Source organism: Oncorhynchus mykiss, chromosome 26, assembly GCF_013265735.2.
Source record: "Oncorhynchus mykiss isolate Arlee chromosome 26, USDA_OmykA_1.1, whole genome shotgun sequence".
Taxonomy (NCBI): domain Eukaryota; kingdom Metazoa; phylum Chordata; class Actinopteri; order Salmoniformes; family Salmonidae; genus Oncorhynchus; species Oncorhynchus mykiss.
In genome coordinates this window covers 45359542-45381210 of record NC_048590.1, presented here as the reverse complement: position 1 = coordinate 45381210, position 21669 = coordinate 45359542, and the positions used below count along the sequence as shown (strand labels likewise).

Here is a 21669-nt window from a genome sequence, read left to right as displayed (position 1 = left end):
TAACTCTCTCACTCATCATTATTCACAATTAATTCATGATTATTCATAATCATGGTAGCATCCACATTAATGTATACCTGTTCAGAAACATATTATATTCTTATTTATAATAAAAGTGACTCCAAAATGACAATACAATATTTACCATTCATTTCTATTGGGCACAACATAATCTGAAACACAACCAAAACCAACTGCAAATGCATCCAACGAGTTTGTAGTCACAAGCTTGATGCAGTCATTGCGTGCTAGGAATATGGGACCAAATACTACATTTTGACAAAATGTAATACACTATAAGTGAATTTGTACAAATACTTATGACCTCTTCAAATGTGTCGACTAGATACTTAAGGTGCTTTCATTTTGAAAGTGTAAAACAGATACAGCGCTGTGAAAAAGTATTTGAAGGTGTAAAACAGATACAGAGCTGTGAAAAAGTATTTGAAAGTGTAAAACAGATACAGAGACGTGAAAAAGTATTTGAATGTGTAAAACAGATACAGAGCTGTGAAAAAGTATTTGAAAGTGTAAAACAGATACAGAGACGTGAAAAAGTATTTGAATGTGTAAAACAGATACAGAGCTGTGAAAAAGCATTTGAAAGTGTAAAACAGATACAGAGCTGTGAAAAAGTATTTGAAAGTGTAAAACAGATACAGCGCTGTGAAAAAGTATTTGAAAGTGTAAAACAGATACAGTGTTGTGAAAAAGTATTTGAAAGTGTAAAACAGATACAGAGCTGTGAAAAAGCATTTGAAAGTGTAAAACAGATACAGAGCTGTGAAAAAGCATTTGAAAGTGTAAAACAGATACAGAGACGTGAAAAAGTATTTGAAAGTGTAAAACAGATACAGAGCTGTGAAAAAGTATTTGAAAGTGTAAAACAGATACAGAGCTGTGAAAAAGTATTTGAAAGTGTAAAACAGATACAGAGCTGTGAAAAAGTATTTGAAAGTGTAAAACAGATACAGAGCTGTGAAAAAGTATTTGAAAGTGTAAAACAGATACAGAGCTGTGAAAAAGTATTTGAAAGTGTAAAACAGATACAGAGCTGTGAAAAAGTATTTGAAAGTGTAAAACAGATACAGAGCTGTGAAAAAGTATTTGAAAGTGTAAAACAGATACAGAGCTGTGAAAAAGCATTTGAAAGTGTAAAACAGATACAGAGCTGTGAAAAAGCATTTGAAAGTGTAAAACAGATACAGAGCTGTGAAAAAGCATTTGAAAGTGTAAAACAGATACAGAGCTGTAAAAAAGCATTTGAAAGTGTAAAACAGATACAGAGCTGTGAAAAAGTATTTGAAAGTGTAAAACAGATACAGAGCTGTGAAAAAAGTATTTGAAAGTGTAAAACAGATACAGAGCTGTGAAAAAGCATTTGAAAGTGTAAAACAGATACAGAGCTGTGAAAAAGCATTTGAAAGTGTAAAACAGATACAGAGCTGTGAAAAAGCATTTGAAAGTGTAAAACAGATACAGAGCTGTGAAAAAGTATTTGAAAGTATAAAACAGATACAAAGCTGTGAAAAAGTATTTGAAAGTGTAAAACAGATACAGAGCTGTGAAAAAGTATTTGAAAGTGTAAAACAGATACAGAGCTGTGAAAAAGTATTTGAAAGTGTAAAACAGATACAGAGCTGTGAAAAAGTATTTGAAAGTGTAAAACAGATACAGAGCTGTGAAAAAGTATTTGAAAGTGTAAAACAGATACAGAGCTGTGAAAAAGTATTTGAAAGTGTAAAACAGATACAGAGCTGTGAAAAAGTATTTGAAAGTGTAAAACAGATACAGAGCTGTGAAAAAGTATTTGAAAGTGTAAAACAGATACAGAGCTGTGAAAAAGCATTTGAAAGTGTAAAACAGATACAGAGCTGTGAAAAAGCATTTGAAAGTGTAAAACAGATACAGAGCTGTGAAAAAGCATTTGAAAGTGTAAAACAGATACAGAGCTGTAAAAAAGCATTTGAAAGTGTAAAACAGATACAGAGCTGTGAAAAAGTATTTGAAAGTGTAAAACAGATACAGAGCTGTGAAAAAAGTATTTGAAAGTGTAAAACAGATACAGAGCTGTGAAAAAGCATTTGAAAGTGTAAAACAGATACAGAGCTGTGAAAAAGCATTTGAAAGTGTAAAACAGATACAGAGCTGTGAAAAAGCATTTGAAAGTGTAAAACAGATACAGAGCTGTGAAAAAGTATTTGAAAGTATAAAACAGATACAAAGCTGTGAAAAAGTATTTGAAAGTGTAAAACAGATACAGAGCTGTGAAAAAGTATTTGAAAGTGTAAAACAGATACAGAGCTGTGAAAAAGTATTTGAAAGTGTAAAACAGATACAGAGCTGTGAAAAAGTATTTGAAAGCGTAAAACAGATACAGAGCTGTGAAAAAGCATTTGAAAGTGTAAAACAGATACAGAGCTGTGAAAAAGCATTTGAAAGTGTAAAACAGATACAGAGCTGTGAAAAAGCATTTGAAAGTGTAAAACAGATACAGAGCTGTGAAAAAGCATTTGAAAGTGTAAAACAGATACAGAGCTGTGAAAAAGTATTTGAAAGTGTAAAACAGATACAGAGCTGTGAAAAAGCATTTGAAAGTGTAAAACAGATACAGAGCTGTGAAAAAGTATTTGAAAGTGTAAAACAGATACAGAGCTGTGAAAAAGTATTTGAAAGTGTAAAACAGATACAGAGCTGTGAAAAAGTATTTGAAAGTGTAAAACAGATACAGAGCTGTGAAAAAGTATTTGAAAGTGTAAAACAGATACAGAGCTGTGAAAAAGTATTTGAAAGTGTAAAACAGATACAGAGCTGTGAAAAAGTATTTGAAAGTGTAAAACAGATACAGAGCTGTGAAAAAGTATTTGAAAGTATAAAACAGATACAGAGCTGTGAAAAAGTATTTTGAAAGTGTAAAACAGATACAGAGCTGTGAAAAAGTATTTGAAAGTATAAAACAGATACAGAGCTGTGAAAAAGTATTTGAAAGTATAAAACAGATACAGAGCTGTGAAAAAGTATTTTAAAGTATAAAACAGATACAGAGCTGTGAAAAAGTATTTTGAAAGTATAAAACAGATACAGAGCTGTGAAAAAGTATTTGAAAGTATAAAACAGATACAGAGCTGTGAAAAAGTATTTGAAAGTGTAAAACAGATACAGAGCTGTGAAAAAGTATTTGAAAATATAAAACAGATACAGAGCTGTGAAAAAGTATTTGAAAGTATAAAACAGATACAGAGCTGTGAAAAAGTATTTGAAAGTGTAAAACAGTCCATCTTTAATTATATGAGCTCCATCACAACCCTGTGACTCTCAGATCAATTCAGTGTCTATCAATGAATTCTCTGAGAGTCTTTACACATTGCAACTGAGATCCTTTATAGCAAAGACACACATAGCCAGACAGCATTGGCTATAAATTATCATTCAGCTTTGTCTATGTTCTTATCTCGCTCTTGGTACCACTCAGGACCAACAACAAAACCTCATCCACTAGCATATATCAAATACACCCCCTCCTGGACAAGATCACAGAGAGACAGTGACTGGCACACAGACATTGTGGAGCCAACTATCTGGTTCCCCATTTATCACACCATCCCTTCACATGGTTTAGGAATAGTTTACAGACACATTCACAGATAAGACTAACCAGAACTCGCATTTCTCTGGGCCCACGTAACTTTGCCCACAGAAAAGGGATAACTGCAAACAGTATTATCCAAAAGAAGACATTCTAATGACAAATATCTCACATAAGTATGCAATAAAATGAATAAAACATCTTATTTATAAATGTTACCTAAAGAATTCTGATTCTGCCACGACAAACCTCATACCAACGGTCAAGCATGATGGTGGTAGTGTGATGGTTTGGGGATGCTTTGCTGCCTCAGGAGTCAGGACCTGGACGACTTGCCTTAACAGAAGGTTTGTTTTACAGGTCGATCCAAAGCTTTCGCTTCAATTGCAGTGCCATAGACAGCCATGTAAAAACATGCTAACCATTTTGACTTTAGTATGACCACATACTAACATTTGGCACTTATTAAGAATTCAAAATCAAGAACAGATTTCAAGATTCTAAAATATTGAAGATTCAAAACTAAATTCTAAACATTTCTAAAGCATATTAAATATCAGTACTCCGATTTCAAAGATAATTTACCTGAAGTTCTTGTGAATTATCTTCCACCAACCATCTCTTATGACTCAATCGCCAGCAAAAACAGTTATCAAGTATTTAAATGGCTATTTGTGAAAAAAGGCACTATTTAAACAAAGTGTGACCAATTGAAATATCCAGGCTGCAACTCTGGAGATGATTTGTGAAATGGCTACATTCTCACTGTGTGTGGTCTCTGCTGTTATTTACAGTATTTGGCTGGTAAGCTTACTTGTTTCTACCATTTCATATATTGAAAACGTCCACGTGTACCTGGACATACTGTATATTGGGTATATGTTGTTGTTTGTTTTTACAATATGTAAGGTACCCAGCTAACACATAACATTCTGAGAACCATATGTTTGTTAGAGCTTGGTGAGAGCATGGTTGTCCTATGGTTATATTGCATGCAACCTTCCCTCAGGGTTCTGGGAATGCTGAAGGGATACCCTGGTTGCACATAATGTTCTGAGAACCATGTTCCTTGGGTGGGAATTTCAGTACTTCAGCATAACGTTTTCTGCCGGTTTTCTCAGGGTTCTATTTAAAGTCATGTTCTCAGAACATTAAGAAAGCATTAGTAACGTTCAAAGAATGTTATTTAACAACATATACATTATGTTCTCAGCGTCAACATATACATTATGTTCTCAGCGTCTAGCCTCTATCTTGTTAAGTGTGTTCAGGTGTGTTGGCTGAGCCCACTAATTGGCCACACCTGAACTTAATGAGTGATTGTTTTCTTTGAAACGGGGGTCTGTTTGAATAGACTAAATTGAACTGCTTTGTATGAGTAAAGAAAAACAAGGCATGATTAGCGCCATCCTTGTGGCGCAGTGGAATAATTCCATGAATAGAGAACAGAAGATCATAGGTTTGAATCTTACTGACACCGTGCCACAATAAAAAATGAATGTGTTTATATGATTCATGTCTAAGAAGATTAATTTCCATGTGTCCTACCTGTGCTTGAGTTCAAAACTGCTTAAGCTAGCAGTGTTATTGAAAGTCTTATTGAAACATGTTCTCAGAACATTATTTAATCATCTTCAAATAAACTATAATTTCTGTTCTCAGAACGTTAATAAAACCTCCCAGGAAAACTTTTAGTGAACCATAGTCAAATGTTCTCAGAACCTCCCTTCAACCTAAAAATGAACGTCCCTGAACAGGATACATTTTTATTTCCATTCTCAGAACATTTAAAAAATATTCAGTTGTACCTGTCAGGAAACATATGGCTTCGTTCCCAGAACCAATGGGAAACCAAAAACATATGTTCCCACAACTTCCAAGGAACCAAAAGTGCTAGCTGGGTATGTACTACAGTATCAACACTTATCTTAATGTTATAAAAAATGTATTGCATTTATTTTGATATTGGCATATACACAGAGTGTACAAAACATTAAGGACACCTTCTCTTTCCATGACATAGAAATCCACTTCAATCAGTGTAGATGAAGGGGAGGAGACAGGTTAAAGAAGGATTGTTAACCCTTGAGACAACTGAGACAAGAAATGTGTGTGCCATTCAGAGGGTGAATGGGCAAGACAAAAGTTTTAAGTGCCTTTGAACAGGATATTGTAGTAGGTGTCAGGCACACCGGTTTGTGTCAAGAACTGCAACGCTGCAGGGGTTTTCACACTCAACAGTTTCCCTTGTGTGTCAAGAATGGTCCACCAACTGAAAGGACATCCAGCCAACTTGGGAAGCATTGGAGTCAACAAGGGCCAGCACTGCTGTGGAACGCTTTCGACACCTTGCAGAGCATGTCCCGACAAATTGAATGGGAGAATCTCAAATGCATACTCTTCGTGTCCTCTCTCCTCACCTCCTTCTCAAAACCCATTGTAGGAGAAGGCCATTGTAGGAGAAGGTCTCAATCAAATAAGTCCTGAGGCGATGTATGCTAATGACTCAATTGTGAATTTCTGCTGTCTGTAAAGAAATGGGCTGTAGGTTGATTCTGCTGCTACAATTGGATATCATGCAGGATGCTCTAACCTAATGTAGCAGGTGCAAAAAGATGCCTGAGCGAAGTCCCCACATCCGTTTTTCAGGGGAAATGGAAGTTGAAAATACTGTATCCAAGAAAACTGGAAACATCCGCTTTCTTCTGACTCCTCGGAGAGTGAGTATGCTGGGAATAATTGAAATCCATACACAATCCTCAAATATCCAAGGATTTGGCAACGTCATTCATTTCCTAAATCTAGCAAATCCCCATTTTGAGAGATACTGACTTTATGATCATCCTATTGTTATCCTATTATGGGAGTAGAGTCGATGATATTGAATACAGGCCGTTTTCAACCAGAGAAGTTGTTGTTTTGGTTCGGATCCTCTTTAATAGAGAGAACCAATGTCTTCCTCCCTGTCTGACATTTTAGTTCATTGTTTTGGACCCTGGAGTTTTCTGTCACTCAGGTGCTGGTGGACCCAGTAACTGGGGTTGATATCCAGGCGTATGAGTTTTTGTACCCAGGGGTCTCTCTTTGCCCCCTCCACAAACTCCTCCAGAGTTATCTGACCTGGAACCAAAGACAACAAGGAGATCCTTATTATTCTACCTAATATGTATCCACTCTGTCATTATACTGTATCATCAAGAATTAGTTAAAGGCGATAGCTCATTCCAAATTTTTCAGATCTCACAAGTAGTCACAATTCATCCACTTCCCACGCCATCGGTTGAGTAGATCAAGCCATACATGGGTCATTATTTTAATAGTGTCTCACTATGTCATTTTTTCTGACATATCTGACCATCCTGCTTCAGTAACAGCTAAAGTCCGTCACAATACACAAATAAGTGCTCCAGTACTCACCGTCATCATTCTCGTCAACTTTCTGGAAGATACGGTCACAAACCTCTTCAGGTGTAAGGTGGATTTGGCCTGCCTCGTCACTGACAGAACCTTTCTTTATCTTGTAGATGATCTACAGACATCACAAACAGGAGTGTTACATCAATCAACTGTTATAGTTACGTTTTGCAGACATTGGTTCCTCAAAGGGTTTGAGAGATTTCCTACCCTTCCACATGTGTGCATTTTAAATCATTAGGTTAGTACGGCTGGAGAAAGTTCCTACCATATTCTTTACACCAATTCGATGCTTTTAAATCCATAAGGGGGTATATACGAGTACACACTTTGGGGGAACAGTAGAGCATCGGACTACAGCCTTCAAGTCCAAGCGCAGGGTTTCTCAACTTCGATCATGAACAGCCACTGTCCACACAGCTTTTCAATTAACCGATAAATTACTTAGATTAAGAAGCATGAATAAAATGGCCCAAATGTAATTCAGTTGAATTATTCTAACTAGAGTACTTCCAATACTGCCAATACAGTAACTATGCCAACAGTGAATCTGAGAAAAATGGCTTTAAATTATTTTTGTTAGCCATCCCAATAGGTTGTAGGTAAATAAATGATAATGCAATGACGTATCATCTTATTATGAAGTAATGTTTATGCATATCAACCATGAACACTGATTTGATCTATGACACCTAAAATGCAAATACTGCACTCTGCCTTTGTATGACCTTAACTATATGGGTAATGCAAGGGCAAAGTGCAGTATCTACAATATAAATGTGTTTATTCAACTTAGTTGTTGTTTTTCTGTTTGATAAATAGCTGATTCTCAGAGGCTTTGAGTTTAGTGGTTACCCAAGCAGATATACACTGCTTAGCGTCTAATTGATAATGAGCTATAGTGTGCTGTAGAACACATTCCTACCAGGAGCCATGTTGAGAAACACTGGATTAGAATGTTACTATAGGTCGCACTTCGGCCCGAACCCTTACCCTTATAATTATTCTCAGCTCGTGCCTGTCCAGTCGCCCATTGTCATCGTTGTCAAACACCTTGAAAGACCACTTGAGTTTATCCTCGAGCCGTCCTCGAAGCACAAGGTTTAGCGCAGCAACATACTCTATAAACTCCATGGTGTTGTCCTGTAATAGAGACAGACAAACGATCATGATCAACTACAGCCTCAATAAAAATCCTTATGTGTTCTCCAAGTAAGAAATGCATAACATCCCTGACAGTGGGGCACATGTAAAACAAAAGGTACACCATGGGATCATGGTGGATTGTGATAATATGGGGAAAGAGACCTGGGTCAAATATGTCTTTTCAGGTAGTCTATTATTCATCCAGAGAGTTGTGGACCTTTTTAGACTTCTGCATCGAGCCAATTTCCAACTTTCTCCTCAATTGTTACATTGGTGGTAACTGTGGGATAGCTTAACTGGCCTACAGCATTGTCTTGGGCCTTTGTTGGAAGTGTGGCCCTATTTCCATTTGGGTCTTTCCATGTCAATTCAGCAGGCCCTAACACCCACTCAGATTCTTCTGAAGTCGTTTCTGTAGTTAAAAACAGATACTATTAGCATTCCTGCAACATCATTTAAAAAATATATAATTTGATTTGTGAGAAATTAAGCTAATTGATTGCACCTAAATTGGACATTTTAATTTATAGGATTCATAGAATATTCAACACATATAGTACCTAGGATACGGTTTGGACCTTAACTTTTAACAAGGAGTAAGATGTGAGGAATCCAAAGAAATGTCAAAAAGCCCACAGCCCTACACGCCAATCCCACTCCAACACCGAGTTTATAGTATCAGTTCTCTATGTCTGATAAGTAGTATGGAGCTGCTGCTCTGAGTATTATTTCTTCATCATATGTAATGTATTCTCAGTGAATTTTATTGTTTTTTTTTCCCATTCAGAGAAATTAGTAATGGAAGTTGTTAGGTTTTTATCCCATCCTACATCCTGATATTACCAGGTTCTGAACACTAGGGAAAAAAATATGTTGTATTGTCACATACACTAGATAGGTGCAGTGAAATGTGTTGTTTTACAGGGTCAGCCATAGTAGCACAGTGCCCCTGGAGCAAATTAGCATTAAGTGCCTTGCTCAAGGGCACTTCAACAGATTTTTCACCTTGTCGGCTCGGTATTCAAACCAGCTAATCCAATGCAAGTCAATGGTACCTATTAGCATTTTTGCACTTCATATCCATATAATCTATAAGTAACACCATTGAGTTAACATAAAAATGTAATTAATAGCCCAGGTGTTTATTTAATTAAATTCCTGAACTCAACAGGTGCTTATCAGAGACAGGCTTCTATTTAAGCCAGGTGTCTATTTCCTTAATGCACACAGCTTTTGCTCATTTGCTACTTGTCAGACATAGAGAACTGATAATATACTCATTGTTGGGGTGGGATTGGTGTGGGGTGTGGGGGGGGGGGTCCATTGGTGGCTTTTGATGTCTAAGTCATTGTTAGAAAAACAATGGTCAAATGTGGATGTTAGGTACTACATTTAAAGAATGCAAAAACTATTCCAGAACAACCTGAGAAGGTTGCTGTTGAAATCCTCTTTCTTGTCCTTTTTGAGGTGGAACGACTAATTTGGCTTTACACTCTGGCCCACTTTATGGAAAGAAGGGTATTATGGCCATCTAACTTTAGACTATTTAATTAACCATACGGCCAAATGAAGCATGATAGTGTACAGACAAATAGCTTAGCCTACACGTGGAAAGTGCACACATTTTGGGAAACCCATATTCTAGAAAACAATATTAATAATAGTATTGTCCTAAAATTGTATGGATCTATATTCATGAATTAAATGGGAAGTTTAAAACACTTGAGTTGAGGGGGAGGGGTCTATGATAACTTTAGGCCTACACCAATACAACATGTTTTTTTTACAGTATGTACATACATAATTTACAGTAAATGCAAATGCAATTGACCCAGGTCTGCTGGTTTGTATTCAGAATCTTACCCCATTCATATCAAACGCACTGAATATGCCCTCCATGTATTGCGATTCTGGCGAATTATCGTTTTGAACCCCAAACATCCTTTTGAACTCGTGCAAGTGCAACGAACCGCTGGGGCACTCATTGATGAACCTCCTGTAGAGGTCTTGAATTGTCGATACTTCCAACTCTTCTTCGCTGGTTGACTGAGCTTGCTGATTTTGACCCATTGTAAATCCGAGTGAAAAAGGTCAAAGTGTGAAAAAGACAACGCGTAAATTTAAATCCAGCTGTGGGCTAGTCTCCGATATGGCTGTGCGTAATAGCCTGGGGACACCGTTACCTCCGAGGTTCATAAAATTCGTAAACCTTTAAGAATTCGACCTCGTTTCTTCTCTCTGCTCCCTGCATCGTTGCCTTTGATGGTTGTGCGTGGAAATAGGTCAGACAACATAGGCTACATCATGTGGGATATACATACGTTAACCCTAGGGGGCGAATTTATTTTTAGCAAGACTTGTCCTATATCGGCATTTAGTAATCTGCAGACCTGATCCAATTGAACGATGTAATTTGTAGACCTACAAGGCTACATACAGTGTGCCAAATAGAGAGTATATGTCTTATAACGTTTGTGACTCAACTCGTTTTATTGTGTTAATATATTATAAAACATTTTCACAATTGCATTTATGTTATAAAACCTTTTCACACCTGGAATGGAGGTTGGTCAGGCCATGGGCAAATGATCACCCATCACTATCTGAGGATTAATAAATACATTTTCACTGAACAGCCACTTCTGAAGTCAAAATAGTATGTGTACAGAGATCAGAACAGGTAAAATATAGGTAACATATCCAATAGTAGGTTGGAAATGGGTTTAGAGTGTTACTGGATATAACAGAAGTTAGGTGTTTAAATAGAGAGGTCCGGTGGAATTTGAAAGGCTCTGGTGTAAGGTTCGGGCTTGTTACTTCCAGATGACCCATGTTGGGGAATACCTTAAGGTTGGCTGTGGGTCAACGAAGGATTAACTGCACACGCTGGCCTGTCACGAGAGACTAGAACCAGGACAGCTTGATTGTATTCTCGCTTAGAAAAAAGGGTTTCGGATAGGGTTCTTCGGCTGTCCCTGTAGGAAAACTATTTTTGGTTCCAGGTAGAACCCTTTCACCCAACAAGGAACCCCTAACATTTGCTTTTCAATGAAGAACTCCTTGGTGAAAAGGAACCAAAAAAAGATGTCCCCTACAGAGACAACCAAATAACCCTTTATGGTTCAAGGGAGCACCTTTTTTCTAAGTTAGTACCTTAGATTGAGATTCTGGCAATGAATTGCTTTTAACTCCAGTGACCCATACCTGACCTATTGTTTTCAGCATCTCAGTCGACCTTTTGTATTTTTATAAGTTGATAAAGATAAGAGATATCGTTAAAGGTCAGGTATGGGCTAAGAGTGTTACGGGATATTACACAAGTTCAAGTTGATTGGCTCTGGTGTAAGCTTCTTCAACATGACCTATGTGGGGGAAAACCTCGATGTTGGCTATCGGTCAAAGGAGGATTTATATGAAACAGGAAATTACATTGACATTTTATTCATTTCACAGACTCTTATCCAGAGCGACTTACAAATAGTGCATTCATCTTAAGATAGCTAGGTGAGACAACAACATATCACTACTGTAGCAGGTACATTTTCCCTCAATAAAGTAGTTATCAGCAAAGTCAGTGCTAGTAGGAAAAGTGAATTTATTATTAATAAATGGGGGAGGTGCATGATTCAGTGGGATTATTCAATGTGAGATGATTCAGTGGGAATATTCTATGTGAGATGATTCAGTGAGATGATTTAGTTGAGGTGTTGTATGAGAATCAATTCACCCTGATAAGGATACATTAAACAAGTCATATATTAAATAGAGAAGTCAGGTAGAAGTTGAGTAGCTCTGGTGCAAGCATCAGGTTAGAGTAACTCCCTTCAGAAGACCCTTGTTGAGGAAAACCTTGAGTTTGGCTGTGGGTCAACGAAGGATTCATCTGCAAAGAATAATCAGTTATGCCTACAGTCTTAGAAAAAATGGTTCCAAGGGGGTTCTTTGTGGAGGGATAGAGTTCTACCAAGAACAGTTTTTATCTGAAGAACCCTTTCTGAAAGACAAGTGTTCTATGTAATACACAGATTTCTACCTAAAACTTTTAACATTATAAAGAACTGTTTTTATCTGAAGAACCCTTTCTGAAAGACAAGTGTTCTATGTAAGACACAGGTTTCTACCTAAAACCGTTAACATTATAAAGAACAGTTTTTATCTGAAGAACCCTTTCTGAAAGACAAGTGTTCTATGTAAGACACAGGTTTCTACCTAAAACCTTTAACATTATAAAAGAACAGTTTTTATCTGAAGAACCCTTTCTGAAAGACAAGTGTTCTATGTAAGACACAGGTTTCTACCTAAAACCTTTAACATTATAAAGAACAGTTTTTGGAAGAAAGGTTTCTGTAATGATTCTTTGGAAGCAAAGAATGATTTTTCAGAAGGCAATAAGGGTTCTACATAGAACCACATTTCCCAGTTTGTTCTTTTACATGGTGATATTCAGAATGGTTTGTTATAATATCTGTGTTTTTGGATGCACATTGATTGGTTGATTAATTTTCTGCTACACAAAGATTTGTTTTAAATAATTATAAACTAATCCAATCTGTTAGTAGTTATTCGACTTATTGCGCCCGTTACTGGGATGGTCGTTCCAGTTTAGATGATTAAGGTAGTCTCAGCATTCAAGTCATTCAGATTGCAGGTTGTGGGTGCTAAAACAAATGAAAATACATGTGTTGGATATCCTAACTCTGGCTGGATTCCAATAGGAATTACACATGACTGTAAGACAGCATAATGTGACTTGCTGGCCTGATATGACCTGTAAACCAAGAGTTTCCTAACACAACTATGTTGAGTATAACTAGACCCTCAGAGAAAGTCCTTATGGTACAGTATAAGGACCCAGATGCAGACACAGGAGGCAGATGGTTTGAGTCTTTGATATTTATTAAATCCAAAAGGGACTGCACTGTGGTAGGCAAGAGAATGGTCGTGGACAGGCAAAAGGTCAAAACCAGTTCAGGAGGTACAGTATATATATATATATATTTGACCAGGTAGGCAAGTTGAGAACAAGTTCTCATGTACAACTGCGACCTGGCCAAGATAAAGCAAAGCAGTGTGACACAGACAACAACAGAGAGTTAGTTACATATGGAATAAACAATAAACAAGCCAATGACACAGTATAAAAAAGAAAGTCTATATACAGTGTGTGCAAAAGGCATGAGGTGGTAGACAATAAATAGGCCATAGGAGCGAATAATTACAATTTAGCAGATTAACACTGGAGTGATAAATGAGCAGATACTGGTGTGCAAAAGAGCAGAAAGGTAAATAAAAACAGTATGGGGATGAGGTAGGTAGATTGGGTGGGCTATTTACAGATGGACTATGTACGGCTGCAGTGATCGGTTAGCTGCTCAGATAGCTGATGTTTAAAGTTGGTGAGGGAAATAAGTCTCCAACTTCAGTGATTTTTGCAATTCGTTTCGGTTACTGGCAGCAGAGAACTGGAAGAAAAGGCGGCCAAATGAGGTGTTGACTTTGGGAACGATCAGTGAGATATACCTGCTGGAACGTGTGCTACGGGTGGGTGTTGTTATTGTGACCAGTGAATTGAGATAAGACGGAGCTTTACCTAGCATAGATTTATAGATGACCTGGAGCCAGTGGGTCTGGCGACAAATATGTAGCGAGGGCCAGCCGACTAGAGCATACAGGTCACAGTGGTGGGTGGTATAAGGTGATTTGGTAACAAAACGGATGGCACTGTGATAGACTGCATCCAGTTGGCTGAGTAGAGTATTGGAAGCTATTTTGTAGATGACATCGCCGATGTCGAGGATCGGTAGGATAGTCAGTTTTACTAGGGTAAGTTTGGCGGCATGAGTGAAGGAGGCTTTGTTGCGAAATAGAAAGCCAATTCTAGATTTGATTTTGGATTGGAGATGCTTAATATGAGTCTGGGAGGAGAGTTTACAGTCTAACCAGACACCTAGGTGTTTATAGTTGTCCACATATTCTAGGTCGGAACCGTCCAGGGTGGTGATGCTAGTCGGGCAGACGGGTGCGGGCAGCGAACGGTTGAAAAGCATGCATTTGGTTTTACTAGCGTTTAAGAGCAGGTGGAGGCCACGGAAGGAGTGTTGTAGGGCATTGAAGCTCGTTTGGAGGTTAGTTAGCACAGTGTCCAAAGAAGGGCCTGAAGTATACAGACTGTTGTCGTCTGCGTAGAGGTGGATCAGAGAATCGCCCGCAGCAAGAGCGACATCATATATACAGAGAAAAGAGTTGGCCCGAGAATTGAACGCTGTGGCACCCCCATAGAGACTGCCAGAGGTCTGGACAACATGCCCTCCGATTTAACACACTGAACTCTGTCTGCAAAGTAGTTGGTGAACCAGGCGAGGCAGTCATTAAAAAAACCAAGGCTATTGAGTCTGCCGATAAGAATACGGTGATTGACAGAGTCGGAAGCCTTGGCCAGGTCGATGAAGACGGCTGCACAGTACTGTCTTTTATCGATGGTGGTTATGGTATCGTTTAGTACCTTGAGCGTGGCTGAGGGGCACCCGTCACCGGCTCGGAAACCGGATTGCACAGAGGAGAAGGTACGGTTGGATTCGAAATGGTCAGTGATCTGTTTATTAACTTGGCTTTCTAAGATTTTAGATAGGCAGGGAAGGATGGATATAGGTCTGTAACAGTTTGGGTCTAAGGTGTCACCTCCTTTGAAGAGGGGGATGACCGCAGCAGTTTTCCAATTTTAGGGATCTCGGAGATACGAAAGAAAGGTTGAACAATCTGGTAATAGAGGTTGCAACAATGGCGGCAGATAGTTTTAGAAAGAGAGGGTCCAGATAGTCTACCCTAGCTGATTTGTATGGGTCCAGGTTTTTCAGCTCTTTCAGACCATCTGCTATCTGGATTTGGGTAAAGGAGAACCTGGAGAGGCTTGGGCGAGTAGCTGCGGGGGGGGCGGAGCTGTTGTCCGAGGTTGGAGTAGCTAGGAGGAAGGCATGGCCAGCCGTTGAGAAATGCTTGTTGAAGTTTTCGATAATCTTGGATTTATCGGTGGTGACCGTGTTACCTAGCCTCAGTGCAGTGGGCAGCTGGGAGGAGGTGCTCTTGTTCTCTATGGACTTTACAGTGTCCCAGAACTTTTTGGAGTTAGAGCTACAGGATGCACATTTCTGCCTGAAGAAGCTGGCCTTGGCTTTCATGACTGACTGCGTGTATTGGTTCCTGACTTCCCTGAACAGTTGCATATCGCGGGGACTATTCGATGGTATTGCAGTCTGCCACAGGATGTTTTTGTGCTGGTCGAGGGCAGTCAGGTCTGGAGTGAACCAAGGGCTATATCTGTATTCTGCATTTTTTGAACGGAGCATGCTTATCTAAAATGGTGAGGAAGTTACTTTTAAAGAATGACCAGGCATCCTCAACTGACGGGATGAGGTCAATATCCTTCCAGGATACCCGGGCCAGGTCGATTAGAAAGGCCTGCTCGCAGAAGTGTTTTAGGGAGCGTTTGACAGTGTTGAGGGGTGGTCGTTTGACTGCGGATCCGTAGCGGATACAGGCAATGAGGCAGTGAATGCTGAGATCCTGGTTGAAGACAGCGGAGGTGTATTTGGAGGGCCAGTTGGTCAGGATGACGTCTATGAGGGTGCCCTTGTTTACAGATTTAGGGTTGTACCTGGTGGGTTCCTTGATGATTTGTGTGAGATTGAGGGCATCTAGCTTAGATTGTAGGACTGCCGGGGTGTTAAGCATATCCCAGTTTAGGTCACCTAATAGAACAAACTCTGAAGCTAGATGGGGGGAGATCAATTAACAAATGGTGTCCAGGGCACAGCTGGGAGCTGAGGTGGGTTGGTAGCAGGCGGCAACAGTGAGAGACTTATTTCTGGAGAGAGTGATTTTTAAAATTAGTAGTTCGAACTGTTTGGGTATGGACCTGGAAAGTATGACATTACTTTGCAGGCTATCTCTGCAGTAGACTGCAACTCCTCCCCCTTTGGCAGTTCTATCTTGACAGAAAATGTTATAGTTGGGTATGGAAATCTCAGAATTTTTGGTGGCCTTCCTAAGCCAGGATGTGTGTGCAAACCTGGTCAAGTACTACAGGAAACGTATGATCTCTGTAATTGCAAACAAAGGTTTCTGTACCAAATATTAAGTTCTGCTTCTCTGATGTATCAAATACATATGTCATGCAAGAAAATGCTAATTAATTACTTAAAAATCATACAATGTGATTTTCTGGATTTTTGTTTTAGATTCCATCTATCACAGTTGAAGTGTACCTATGTCATTAACATATAATCTGGGTCTATAAGTGTTGAACATCCGAAGTATTTTCAGAAAATTAAGCTCAAGCACCAAGGAGTTAAGATAGCATGTGTGTTACAAAAATTGCATAGTTTATTTACAAAAAAAACAGACTGCAATTTGACATACCAGGTATCAAGCATAAATGGATTTTAAAAAATTGGTGCCCATCAATATTACAAACTTACAGTATCATATTTATGCTCATATATATTATTTTAACTAATAGCAAAGAAAAGTTTTGGAATTAGCTTAATCAAGACTAAATTAAATCTGTGTGACATGATTCCCTTGGGATTTATAATTTTAGAATGTCAGTGTACTAGGTAGTACACAGTGTAGGTTTTAATCATGACCAGAGGGACAGCCTAAGTTCCAAATTATCCTAGGTAAATTTAGAACAGCATACTTCTGCGGTTCTGGTGAGAACTGGCTAAATGTTTCACAAACTCATCCATGTTGAGGGAGCGTGCCCTCCTTGACTCAACACCGAGCATTCCGAGGTGACAACCTGTCATCAACCGTTATTGTCCTAAGGTGGGTTTTAATCCGTTTTAAAGCTGAGAAGCTGCACTCGCAAGAAGCACTGCTGACTGGTGTTTAACAACAGAAATCTTACAAAGTGGAAATAGCTCATGGAAGACCTCTTTATAAGGTTCTAGAAACACAACCAAGTCAAGGAGAGTAGACGGTCTGTCGCTTCCACGTTTCTCTCTCCTATCAAAAAGCCGCTTGGTTTGATGAACCTCATGTTTGAGGTCCTCTAAATCTGACTCAAAGGTCTGAGCAAAGGCAAACAGAGGATCCTCATTCAAGAATGCTGTACTCTTTGGGTTGCTCTGCAATCTCTTCAACCTCTTTCCATAGTTCTCCAATGTAACCCTCACTTCTGTAGTCCTGTAATGTGTCTGTAAGGGAACCTACTAGATCCACAGCTCTTGCTAGGTCAAGAGACCTTGATTGGAGTATGTCAGAAAGACATTTGGCATCACCAATCACTTTACAAAAGGTAACCAAAATCCCTATGAAATGTAAATCTATCTGAGAAAGAAGGCCCCTTGCCTCCACTGATCTATCACCGCTATTTTCAAGTGTGATATCCTGTGGCACTCTTAGAACTGCTGGAAGCCTGTCCCTCAGATTACGGCTTGCCATGTATCTGCATGCCAACCTTACATCCGTAAGTCTCTGTAGTTCCCTGGGCTGCTGCTGTGGATACAGCTCTTTCTGAACTGCAAGCCACTTCAGATGAACCTATGAGCCAGATACAAAGTTATAAAGCTTCTGCAGGAGAGCAAAAAAGTGAACTGCCTCAGGCACTGATTTGACAGAATTTACAAGAACCAAATTCAAACACTGTGCATTACATCTTGCACTGATATTAATCCGTGCAGACACACCAGAATGCTTTCCGCTCATGACGGATGCAACTTCATAGCCTTGCCCCTCAAGATTATTCCTGTAGTCCAGACCATGTTTTTCAACGGAATCAATTATCATTGATTACATCTAAGCTTTCAGCTGACTGAAGGTGTAAAAAGCTTTCGTGGATGGCCCCGTTGTAGTAGTACCTCACAACTAAAGACATTTCTTATTTTTCTTTACATCTTTGGTTTCATCTGCAATTACAATAAAAACTTCACTTTCTTTTACTTCTCTTATTATTTGACTTTGTACCATCTCAGCTAAGCCCTCAATAACTTTGTTCTGGATTTGGTGGCTTGTGTACTTAGCATTGCCACATGCATTCATCCTTTTCTCTATGAGAGGGTCATGCTTTGTTATTTCTTCTAAGATTGTAAAAACAATTACCCTTGTTGTGAGAGTCATCAGACTCTCGATGACCTCTCTGCGTTATATTTTGAGTGGCAGTTAATAGGAGCACATCTGCAATTGTTTTAATGTAAGTACAGTATTCCTCCACGTTCTTTTTCCAGTCCTCATTTATGAAATATAACATTGATAAGTTGCTGTCAATAGCCATTTTATGCTGATTCCAAGCATACGTAAATAGCATTGATATGATGCTCTGCCTTCGAATGGAGCTTAAACCCAGAATCTTTAAGCAGCGCCTTTTTCCAGTTACAAAACCCTGACTGTGATGTGAAGGCAGATTCAGGTGTACTGGGCAGAGAAAAATGACTACAGGCGAAAGAATACGTTTAATCTTGATTTACAGAATATTCAAGCCATGAATTGTCCTTATACCAGGAGCTGTTGAAAACCTTTTTCCTAGTACCATGCTGAGTTCTGGGAAATGTTTTCAAACACGGCTGTACAGGACCCTCTTCTCTGGATCTTGACATGTCTGAAATATACATTAAATAATGTGTCATATCTCTATGGAAATGTATAATTAAGGGATCCACAAGATTAGATACTAACAGCTGCTAACTAAAATGTGTAGTTTAAAGTATTGGCCTGGCCTACCATTGGGTCCTTTTGTAACAGTCTGATATCTCTCCCTTTCTTTTCATGTTTAACTGACCCTATGCAAAAACAAGACAGTCTATGTTTACCTCTAAGCATCCAATTACCCACGTTTTAGTCCAATCTCAATCTTAATTACAAATCCCCATTATCATAACTGTGCCTTAAAATCCACTACCAGCCTAAGTTACTAGTTAGATCATGGCTAGCCCTACTCTGCAGTAAGTAACACAGCTAGCTATAATTTATTTCACCTTTACGATAGCAAACAGGCTATCTGCAAATTGTTGTAATCTTTTGAGTAACGTTAACAGATTGATAATAACAATTGTTCATTTTGAGTTCAAGTCCGAAAATCGAACTGAGTTAATTCATGGATTTCAAATTGCTGAATGTTAACTTGCTGAACACTGACAGCTGTAGCCTACTGGTTACCCCACATTAGCTAAACATTTATATACTGTAACTTACAACACTGCACTGTATATTTGTGTATTACTAGCACAGATGTTGACACAATGTGAGGCTAAATTGGGAACCGATCTCTCTTATCTGATTAACTGTCTGTTAATGGAGCCAAAGGTCTAACATTAACTTACACAGCGACTCAACTTTCATAAAAGTTGTTCAGGAAACGTAAACCCGATGCTAAACCTTAAAACTTACTTCAAATATGATGCTTTCGCCAATCGCGAAAAGAGCTTGTGGAGCTGTGGAAATATTCTCTCTTCTTCTGCATGTTCCTCTTATTCTTATGTATCTCGCAACCAACATTAATATTCTCTCTTCCTCGATTTGAAAAATACGCTGCCGAATGTCAAAATAAATGCTTCTTTCAACAAGAGGTGAAATGGGATGTCAATCAACATCAAACTGTCAGCACCCCTTTAGCTCCGCCCCTGCAAGTTTGGTGGGCTATTAATGACCATCAGCAGTGTCAGAGCTTGGAGAAGCCTAATAACCAGGACTAAATGGTCACGTGGAATTTGACTGCAGTCATGACTTGTGACTGCCGGTGCGGCAGTAATACGGTCACCATAACAGCCCTAGGTCTGGAGATGGAACAGTATGTACCAGTTACGAGCTGGTACGTTCTGACTGACGCCTTTTAGACTCAGTTATTCCAATAAAGGTCCACCTGCCTCCCACACATCTATTAAGGAGGAAGTTCATCCCCATGTCACACACATCTGGTGAGGCAACGTGTTTTTCCAGTTCGCATTTTCGCTACCGATGATGACTAAGAATGCTCTTACTCAATCCTATGAGGTCAACTGTCAGTCATAACTCATTGTGTACCCATGTCTAATTTATTGTGCATTGTTCCACGCCTGCACTGCATGTCACAAAGGTCCATGACTGTTAAGATTCTTAAGATGAACAACAACATTCTTCTACTTAGTCATCATAGCTTCATGCTGCACAAGTCTATCTGAATCTGGGTAAGGAGACAAAAGGTGTAATTGCCAGAATATGGCAGAATCCCTTTATTTACCTGTCTATAGGCTACGTATACACTCAACCCCATATGTATTTGGACAGTGAAGCTAACATTTAAAATGTATCTCTATACTCCAGCATTTGCAAATGTTTGGTCCCGCTTTAAATGAAGTGTAGCTTATAAATGCTTCATAAAGCCTTAATAAAGCCTTCATAAGCACTACATAAATGTCACAAATCATCTATAACTATATGTCATGCTCTATAAAGGGTTCATAAATGTGTCATAACTGTGTGACATAACCACCCATGTCAAATGTGACATAACCCACTATGTCATACATGACACAAACCTGTGCTTTATAAAGGGTGACATGAACACCGCTTGATAAAAGCTTTATGAATTCTATAAAATTGAGGCATCACAAATCTAGCTATAACCTTGTCATGCATGTTGGTAGATTATTGCAGGGACCACCCATGCGTACAACTGTATGTGTAAAGGTATTGCTTCCATCCCTCTCCTTGACCCGACCTGGGCTGGAACGATGGACCCTCTGAACACGACAACAGTCACCCACAGAGCATTGTTACCTATAGCTCCACAAAAGCAGCGGCAGAGCAAGGGAAACAACTAACTAGCCAGCCGTTTCACACTGGTTATAAATGGACGCATGACTGTAAGTCGCTTTGGATAAAAGCATCTGCTAAATGGTATATATTATATTATAACTGTATATTTATATTACATTTCTAGGACGGCCTAAACTCTTTACTTCTTGTGTGCACTGCCAATATTGGACGTGACCTCAACGTTCCCCAGAATTCTGTGCTACAGGATGACACACTCTAAAGTGCAATCACGCACAGAGTAAAACATTGGTAGGGCTCTTAATTATTATTAGATTATTTTTTAGCCTAATTCAGGTTTTTCCCAAATTCCGCTTTCTCGGTTTTGTTTTGCCAGGATTCGTATTTCCCCCATTTCTTTCTAGCTTCGCTCTCAAAATCACATCAAAAAATGGATATAATAACAATAGGGTGCTCTACACACCAGGGGAAATGTTTTTAAGTCTAACATTTTAGTGCACCTAGCACCTAGCACTGTTGTTTGGTTAGCTGTGTTTCTGTGCATGTGACAGAGTTCACAAATCAAAATGCCCACGTGTGGTGCTACGGGTAAGTTAACCTTTATTTATGGTAATATAAATTAGCTAAGTGTTTAGATAGATTATATGGCTACCTCAATCGCAATTTCAAACCATTTCAATTACTTCACAGCTGCTAGCTAGCTAACGTTAGCTATATCAATGCTAAATTTAGCTAGTTAGCAGGCTCAGCTAAATAAAAAATACCCATAGATACTT

General features: G+C 38.8%; 1 protein-coding gene across 1 annotated transcript; it reads right to left on the bottom strand.

Moving 5' to 3' along the window:
• Positions 1-5917: 5917 nt before the first annotated feature.
• LOC110506922 (guanylyl cyclase-activating protein 2-like) lies at positions 5918-10304 on the bottom strand. The gene is made up of 4 exons (XM_021586791.2): positions 10010-10304; positions 7994-8143; positions 7004-7115; positions 5918-6706 (listed from the first exon to the last, which is right to left on the bottom strand). Exons 1-4 carry the CDS (start codon positions 10214-10216, stop codon positions 6567-6569), a joined length of 609 nt encoding a protein of 202 aa, XP_021442466.2. The 5' UTR covers positions 10217-10304; the 3' UTR covers positions 5918-6566.
• Positions 10305-21669: the final 11365 nt, after the last annotated feature.

Bases quoted from the DNA above. Each gene is read 5' to 3' on its own strand.
- LOC110506922 (XM_021586791.2), bottom strand. From the start codon at position 10,216: ATGGGTCAAAATCAGCAAGCTCAGTCAACCAGCGAAGAAGAGTTGGAA. The intron at 8,144-10,009 runs GTAAGATTCTGA...TCTCTATTACAG, and splicing joins GTGCGTTTGATATGAATGGG to GACAACACCATGGAGTTTAT. The intron at 7,116-7,993 runs GTAAGGGTTCGG...TGATGTCTGTAG, and splicing joins AGCTGAGAATAATTATAAGG to ATCATCTACAAGATAAAGAA.